At 53.2% G+C, this 8,885-nt stretch overlaps 1 protein-coding gene across 5 annotated transcripts in view; it reads left to right on the plus strand.

Annotated features, from left to right (window-relative positions):
* TPCN1 (two pore segment channel 1) overlaps nucleotides 1–8,885 on the plus strand; it is a 69,572-nt gene that overhangs the window by 18,694 nt on the left and 41,993 nt on the right. For all 5 annotated transcript variants that reach the window (XM_023528235.1, XM_023528236.1, XM_023528239.1 and 2 more), the window contains exon 3: nucleotides 6,734–6,861. In XM_023528235.1, coding sequence (XP_023384003.1) covers nucleotides 6,734–6,861 — 128 coding nt within the window. The remainder of the gene's footprint in view (nucleotides 1–6,733; nucleotides 6,862–8,885) is intronic.

The following is an 8,885-nucleotide window of genomic DNA, read 5'->3' on the forward strand; positions in this document are numbered from 1 at the left end:
TCGGTGGCTCCTGGCAGATTGACTGCCCTATACATGCGAGGTCACCATGGCTCCCCCGGGAAGAGGAACTTGCATTTTGCCCTGTGGATGGGGTTATGAGGTTAATCGAGACCGACCATCTGAGCTCTGTATTTCTAAGATCGCCACACCTGGTCAAAAATGCTCCTCTGTTAGAACCCAGGGGTTCAAGTTCACGCTCCTTAACGTCGCTTACAGCCTGCCCGCTGTGCCTGCCCCCTGCTCCTGTCAGACAGAGACAGTGAGGGGCCAGGGCAAGGGCGAAGGCTGCCTGGGCTTGAACCCCAGCCTGGCCACTTCCTTGCTCTGTGTCCCTGGGCAAATCACTTAACCTCTCTGGGCCTTAGTTCCCCACTCTGTACACCGGAGTGATAGCAGTCTCTGGTTCACAAGGCCTTTGGACCCTTAGAATCCTGGTGCGCAGGAAGTGCCGGCTGAGCCGCTATTCCTGTTACCATTCCCAGAACATTGGCCTTGTCTCTGGTTCTTTAAGCTTCAGGATTCCTGAACCCTCCGGTTTCCCACACACACCCTGCTGTTTGCTTCTCTGTGCTTTCTGCACAATCTTCCCCGTTTCTTGAGTGTACCCCTACCTCCTACCTGACCCCCATCTACCTGGTGACACTTCTTCATCCTTCATCCTTCGAAAACCCACGCAGACATTACCCATGAGTCCCTGCCTGACTCTGCCCCCCAGCCCGCATGGAGGGCAGCTGCTGGTACACCCTCTCCTAGGCTGCTGTAACGAACAAATGACTTTAATGCACCAGAATCCCATTCCTTCTTTCGCCTCCTGATAGTGAACCCCGTGAGGACAAAATTCATGGTTTTACTTTTTCAAATCTGGCACCTAGCACGATGCCTGGTATACAGCGGGTGCTGAATAAACGCCTCTTCAAATTAAACCGTGTTTATTGGCATCTGGAAAGTCAACCTTTGTAAACTTTACGCTCCCTTTTTCTCCTCCAAGTTACCACCTGATGTCGTAAGACTAGAACGATGCTCTCAAGGTCGTGTTCGTGACCTCAGGATGCGAGGTCCCTGTGCAGCCAGTGAGGAGGTGGGCGTGCAGGGTGGTAATCACCGCCCTCGATCGCTAGGGGGTGCTCTTTCCCCCAGCCCCTCCCCAGAGCCTGTTGCTTCTGATCTTCTCCCACCCCTCGCCCCCACTTTTCCATTCCTCTCCCCTGTTTATAGATAGCTACTGCTCTCAACTTCCTAGGCAGTTCAGGGCGCCTCCATGGCCAGCCTTATGTATCAACAAGGAATCCCTCTGGATTTGGCCACTCGGGTTCCTGTCAGCTGGCCGAAAACAAAGTCGGAGGTGGCACCGGGCATTATCCTGGCCACTTTGAACCCAGAGCTCCTGCTTGACCCATGGTACCGGCCTGGACGAGCCTTTCATTTTTCCTTTCCGCCTCTGGCTTAAGCCTTTGGCAGGACAGGTTTTGGGCTCGAGGCCAGCGATTCAACTGGGAGGGCTCCGTGCCAGTTCTTGCCTTTCTGGAGGTCAGTGTACTGGCCCGGGCTCTGCCTGGGTGTGCAGCCTGTACCAACTGCATCGGTGACGCGGGTCTCCCTCCCACACCATCTTGCCACCGGTCAGCAGCAAGAGAAGGCCTGAGCAAGAGGAAGCGTGCACTCTGCTTGTTTTCAGCAAAGTGTCTCTTGCCCAGTGTTTATCTGGGGGCCTTTGCAGAGCCAGCCGGCATGAAAGCAGTGTGACGACGCCACGCCTGGAAAACTCATCAGTGTCACTCTGGTTTATTTTCCTCGTCAAGCTTTTTTCCCATGGAGTGGGGCTCTCAGTGACAACTGGTGAACGGTTGGGCGATTGCTCGTTGTCGTTCTGGTGGGCACGGGTTTCCGGGGGGCTCCGAGTGCTTTGCGGGTTCCAGCATTTGTTTCTGCGATGCCCGGAGCACGGTTGGCACTGGTCCCAGTTCGTGGATGAAGGCTCTGGGGATGAAGACTGTGAATGGGGGAGGGGAGGGTCACAGCTAGGGGTGAACTTGGGTGACCAGGGCTACTTTTGTCTCGAAGAGGATGTGCAGCGTGTGTATGTGTGTGTGTGTGTGTGTGGGTATGTGGGTGTGTGTGTGTGTTGAGAAGGCGTGAGATCGTGTACACAGAAGAGAATGAGAATTAAGGAGTGAGGGCCGCACTGGGTGTAGGGTCCTCAGTATAAACCTTCCCGTAACAGTCACTGCCTCGTATTCTTTCTGATCTGAGCCGCCTCACCCAAGGAGCTCATGGGCCTTTTAAAATCCAGAGCAACCTCTTGCCCCCCACCCAAAGGAAGGACCCAGCGGTTGATCCAGCTCAGCAGACCCTTCTCGGCTGGGTGGGAGCGGGGTCACAGAGGCCTTCCCCTCGGCCTGTGCTTCCCCTCTCCTCCCTGGTGCAGCTTTATGGCTGGCATATGGAAACTGCTTCTATTTACCCAGCACCACCAGGATCCCTGCTGCATGCTGTGCTCCAGCGAAGGGGAAATGTGGCCTCCCCGCAGGGCTGTTTCCGAGGCTGCATGCAAAGCAGCCAGCTGTTTTGCAGGGAGCGTCTGGGCCCTGTTACATCAGCATGGAGGAAGCGTTACCATCTGTGCAAACAGGTCATCCTGATCTGTCTGCCTGTCCTCTGGATGGGGAACTTCGCTCGAGCTTTGAGGCAGCGTTTCTGTTATTGTTTTTGTATTCTAGTGCCTGCGGGTCAGTTCAGGGGTTTCTTTCAGTTCCTCCTCCTGCCAGTGATTTTCGTTCACCTCCTTCCGGGGCTGATCGCCAGGATTCAGGGAGGGTAGTTAAGAGGTACACGGTGTTGAATCAATCTTTAGCGGCGGAGGCCTGCAGACCTGAGAGGCTGCAGGCCGGTTTTCACACGCATGCGCTCTGCCTAAGGCACAGAAGGGCAGAACGAGATGTTTCCCTTCGGGGAACTTGTAGCCAGAGACGCAGAGTGGGATCTTGGTTGCCAAGAACGTTCCCGGTAGGCTTCCTCGGGCCCTTCTGAACCCTCCTGGGAGGGCAGAAGCTGGCTTACTGTGAGAGCCAGGAAAATGGCCTCTCACACCCTCCTGCCCGCTGCTCGTCTATTTCCCTTCTTCCCTCCGTTCCCGACCCAGCTGCCGCCTGGGAAGGCGGCCGTGCCAAGGCGAGGACCAGCCCTCATCCTCCTGGAAGAAGCAGCGGAGGGCCAGCTCCCTGACAGCCCCGTGGTGAGGTCGTCCGGTCTCCTCCTGCCGGGCCCTGGCGGTACGCCTCCACCTTGCCTTCCCAGCTCTCCCAGAAGCACCCGGCCTGCCCTGGGCGAGGACGGTGCCAAAGTCCTATGTCGCATGTGTCGATTCTTACTCGGTCTCTGCTAATCACCAGTGTGAGGGCCGGGCCGGCACACAGAATGGGACTGGAGCCCACCTGACTGGACCCCACCGGCACCCTCGCCCCCACCTCTTGCAATGCACTCAGAGTGCTTCTGGACTTGGCCTAAGTCTGCCACCGCCGCCTCATGCCTCACTGCCCATGAAAGGCAGGGAAGGACCTTGGCTCCCGGCCCCCCAAGGGCCCTCTCTATAATCCCTAAATGAGCCACTCAGGCCAGTGTGAAGGGGGCTCTTGGAAATTACCTGTGGCTTTCTCGAAAAGCCCCTCAGTGGCCCTTGTCATCTAGGGCCTTTGAGCCCTCCCCCCACGTAAGAGTCACAAACAAGCTATTGGGCTTTGCCTTTTGGGACCTAGTAACCAAGCCAAGGCCTGTGTTCTGAGCGAGTGCAAGGTAGAATAGTTAGAAGCCAGAACAAAGTCCACCCTGGAGGGGAGAAGTCTCCATTCTCCTACCCCCTCCCCCACCAGCAGTTGAGTCATATTCCATTTTTCCTTTTAAGGCTCTGCCCGGAATTACTTTTATACAGAACAGTCCCTCTTCAACAAATCTTTAAAAGAATGATCTTTAGAAAATACAGAGATCATGTCGCACCCCTTCTGAATGCCCTCGGGCACCCCCCCTGCACTCCAGGTGGGGTCTGCCACCAAGCCCTGCTAGTGGCTCCTCCTGCTCTGCCCTCCAGACACTGGCCATCTTTAAGAGTCCCATGGGAGTATGCTTCTGGGATTTTTAGGGCAAGAGCTTCGCTTCTTACTTCCATTCAGATATATTTGTGGAACACTTTGTATGTCATGCCCAGCGCTATTCTGAGCTCTGGGGACACCTCGGTGAACAAGACAAAAATCCCTGAGCTCTTGAAGCTGACATTTCAGGCAGGGAAACAGGCAGTAAACGGGCCCATAGATAAATAAACGCCCTGCCAGAGGGCGATACAGCCCCAGGAGGAGAACTGAGTGTGATGGTGAGGTGACTTCCGGGGGGAAGCCAGAGGCAGCCTCTGAGAGGACAGTGTTTGGGTGGACACCTGAGAGGTGGAAAGACCAGCCTTAGAGATCCTGGGTAGGGCGGAGGGAACAGTAAGAGCCGGGGAAGGCGCCGATGTCCACTGCCATCTGTGCCAGCTCGTCACCGCCTACCCACACTGTTATTTATTTTACTTAGGACTGCTGTGTCTCAGACACCAGCTTCTGTCATGGCGTGTGAAGGTGGCAGAGGACGGGGCGTGGGCACACGAGATCGCAGCACTGTCCAGCTGCTTGCCTGTGGCCGCTCAGATTTCCTCTCTCCGCCTGGGGCTTCGTTCCTTCAGAAATGGGCCCCGGGATCAGAGCGGGGAAGTGTTGGTGTTGGGTAGAGAAGGGCCAGCATTATCAAGTGCAAGCTGCAGCCGGATGTCCCACCTGCTGCCTGTAGCTCCAGCTCAGTGATGGAGCCGCTGCTGAGCTTTCGGCCCTTTCCACAGTACCCTGTCACCTGTTTGTCTTTCCCCCTCTTGAGAGGCACACAGACTCCTGCATCGGAGCTGAGCAGCCCAGGTTGGTCTCCCAGCCCTGCTTCTCATTAGCTGCACATGCTCGGGAGGTCCCCAGCCTGTCTGCACCTTCGTTTCCCCAAGACTGAAGTGGCAATCATAATATTACCTCTCCAAAGGACTCTCGTGAGAATTAAATAGGTCGACTGGTATAAAGTACTTAGATATCAGATATCTGATGCTGTTTAACAAGCCACCCCACAACATAGTGCCTTACAAGAACAGCATCATTTACTTTGCTCGTGAATCTACAGTTTGGTGTGGCGGGGGGGGGGGGGGGAGGGGGGTGGTGAAGGGACAGCATCTCTGCTCCCCACAGTGTCAGCTTGGACACTCAACTGGGGCTGCAGCATATATTTTTGAGATGGCTCGTTCGACTGATTGACAGTTCAGTGCTGGCCGTCAGCTGGGAGCTCAGCTGGGCAGTGGCCACAGGACCTCGAATCTTCTCGCGGGCCTCTCCACCAGCTGCGTGGGCTTCCTCAACATGGTGGCTGGGTTCCAAGAGCAGGGGTCACAGGAGAAAAAGGTGGAAGCATTTTGATGACCTAGCCTCGGAAGTCATAAGCGTTATGCCCTCCGTCCCCTATCGGTTAAAGCAGTCGCAAAGGCTGGCCCCTTGGAGGAGGAGACACAGGCTCTGCCTCTTTGTAGGAAAGTGGCACGATTCTAGAAGGCATGGAGGACGAAAGAGAATGCTGTGACCCTCTGCGGAAAATAAAATCTGCCACGCGATAGGTTCGAAACGTGATTCTTCACCCCCCGATAAGTGGCTCATTTAGAGCACGGATTATGGGGAACCGAAATCTCATCATAAATGCTCTTCCCAATACGTTTACAAGCTGAGGGTCTTTCGTCGGTGCCATTACTGACTACGTATCCCTAGAGACACCTGAGTGTTGTGACAAACCCACCTCACACACAGGCGTGAGTGTAAACGGGATCTTTATGGGCTCAGATTTGGGAAACACTAAGATTTCGGGCATAGCTTGGTCCCGAGGTTGCAAACTCGGGTTCCCTGTGTCACCGTGTTGTTCTCCGTCGGCGTCCTTCTGGGGTAGGCTTTCCCCACGTGGTGGCAGAGGCGGCCCTCAGCGTCAACGGGGAGAGAGCCCCTCCCTCCTAACCGGCCCAGGCAAAGTCCCAGTTTCAGCCATCCCTGTCCAGGGGAGGTGAGTAGCTCTCCTGGTACCTGGGTCACCTGCCTGGAGCCAGGGCTGGCGCAGGCCTGCCGGCGCCAAGGCACGTTCTCCAAAGGCAGATGGGGCAGTGGAAAGGAGGGCATGGGTGTCAGCGGGTAACAGCAGCAGACGACCCTGCGCCAAGGAACAAATCCAAGCATTTTCCTTTTTTAGACTTAAGTAGAATATTTCCATGCTTCCAAAAGTCAACAGTAAACGAAAAGGTCGCTCCCGTTGAGTGACACTTCTACCCCGCTCCCTACTCCTCTCGTGGGTAGCCAGTTTCATCGAGTTCTGATTTATCCTTCCCGTTTCTTTTTGTAGAGATAAGTGGAGAGCCGTGTGTTTTCTTATTCCCGCCCCTTTTTAACACACAAGATAGCAGACTCTGTGTGCTCTTTCGCACTAGCATTTTTTCACTTAACAAGAGAAAGGAAAATATTTTTAATTGGCCTCGCTTGTGCTCGCCGTCCCAGTACGTGGGATGGAGCACTGACTTGTAGGCAGCGGGTCGCAGGTATGAGCACGTGAGGCGACTGCCAGCATTTTCTTCTGGCGAACGGTGTCTTTATTCTCCTAAGCCCGGGTCGTAAGTGACTCTGTCTCTCCTCTTCCAACGCAGATGGAGGCAGCTACGCCGTCCACGATTCCCAGGCCCCCAGTCTGAGCTCAGAGGGCGACAGTTTCCCCTCGAGCCCCACCACACACAACTGGGAGATGAATTATCAAGAGGCAGCGATCTACCTCCAGGTGAGCATCCCCGGGTCACGACCACCTGGCCCTTCTCGGCGCCCACAGGTGGAGTAGGGCAGCTGGGGCTCCGTCGGATGCCCAGAAATTCAGTTCCGGCTCCAGCGCTCCGCGCATGCGCGTCTCAGGTGGATGCTCATGCCCGTACCCGGGCAGGTGGATGTATGTGGGCTTGTCACGTGACACCTGGTATATGGCTCCACCTGCCCTTGAGGTCCCCCGAGTCTGTCCACTTGGACTTCCCTGCCTCGCTCCCTCTTCTCAGAGGCACACTGAGAGGCCAGTTCTCGGGGGGACTTCTTCATATGCTTAATACTGTAGCAGGGGTTTGCTGACCCAGCGTGGGGAACTCAGAATCTCTATTCCTCTCCTGTTTGAGTTGCCGCCGCTTTCATGCTTGCTATTTCGTACTTTTTTGTTTTGTTTTGTTTTGTTTTCGTAAAAAGAAAAAAAACTTTTTAAAATGTAAGTAAGTAATACATGCTCATTACAATCAGCTTAGGTACAAAGGGGATGTGAAAAAATCTTTCAGCTAAGGCAGACACCGTCAACATTATTTAAGATTAATACATAGATTTGCACATATTTATTTTACTTTTTAAAGATTTAATTAAAACCAGACAATTATTCGATGATTGTTCAGTTGTCTCTATGCTTCTATGTTTTATGCAGCGTCATCTCCAGTTGTACTACTTGACAAATGTGTTTCGATTCAAGTTAAGTCAATAGAAATGTTTTAGTGGCATTTTAGCAAGGCCAGGCACACCTGTTAATGATCTGGCAGGGTCACCCTATGCCCTGTCACCTTCTCCAAGGCTGAATAGGTGCTAGATAAGCACATGGGATGGGTCAGAACCCAGAATTAGAATGCCCTTGGGGACTCAGGACAACCTGGTACTTCCTTCTTTCCTTAAGCAGCTGGGAATGTCAGTAATAAAAATATCTAATTTTTAGCTGGCCCTTGCTAATCTTTCTAACAACCCTTGGAGGCGGTTTGATCATCTCCCTCTTTGTAGACTAACGACTGAGACTCAGAGGGGCTAAATGAGTCCAAAGCCATCCAGCTAGTAAGTTGTACAGTGTGGATTTAAACAGTATCCATCTTAGGATATTCTTTCTTCTGTATATTGTTGTGTCATTTTATACCCAATCACATGTATCCATTTGAAAGTAGGCCCTGTGGTTGTGGAAACAAGAGGTTACAGAATAGCAGTTGTAATGTAATAATTTTTACATAACATTCATGTGTATATATGTGTGTGTGTGTGTGTGTGTGTGTGTGTGTGTGTGTGTGTGTGTGCACGCACACAGATACATACATATATAGGTATATATGTGCACATAGCAGCGCATACCTGTGTATGTGTGTGTGTTTGCACAGATACCCATTTACATCTGAGAAGTTATTTTTCTTAGAGGCGATTGTCTTTGGCTGATGGAATTTTTACAACCTTTTAATCCTGTGTATGATCTTAATTGGCCTCGCTCGTTCCTGCTGTCCCAGTACGATTTTACCAAAAATGCATCATTTTTAAAAGAGTCAAAGCAGAACTCAGATCTCTGCGGGCAGCAGTTTGCGGCTGTTCCCGGAGGTGGGTTTAGCTGCCGGCAGATGGTCTTCCTTTTCCTGCTTTGCAGCTGAGCCCCTGAACCAGATCGGGGGGTGCACTTGGGTAACGGGTCCCTCGTTGCTTTGAGGATACCTGGTCCGGCAGTTTCTTCTCTTCTCACATTTGACCCGTTACGTTAGCTCACTCACCCTCAAGAGCCATGCGCTCAGCAGTCCTTGAGCCTCCCAGACAGTTCTTGTTTCCTGTGTGGCTTTCTGCCCCAGGGAGCAGAGAGCAAAGGCTTGGAAGTCATGGACAGCTGGCCTGCCTTTTCATTTTCCCTAATCTGGTTTGTGATCAGCAGCAGCCAGGAAGCAAGGCTAGAGTTCTCCTTGGGGTCGGGATCAGAAACCAGTGATAAGGGTCACATTTCACTCCGTCTTTGTTGGTGGGGACCTCATCCTTCGTCTCCTT

Source organism: Pteropus vampyrus, unplaced genomic scaffold, assembly GCF_000151845.1.
Source record: "Pteropus vampyrus isolate Shadow unplaced genomic scaffold, Pvam_2.0 Scaffold23, whole genome shotgun sequence".
In the NCBI taxonomy this organism is placed as follows: domain Eukaryota; kingdom Metazoa; phylum Chordata; class Mammalia; order Chiroptera; family Pteropodidae; genus Pteropus; species Pteropus vampyrus.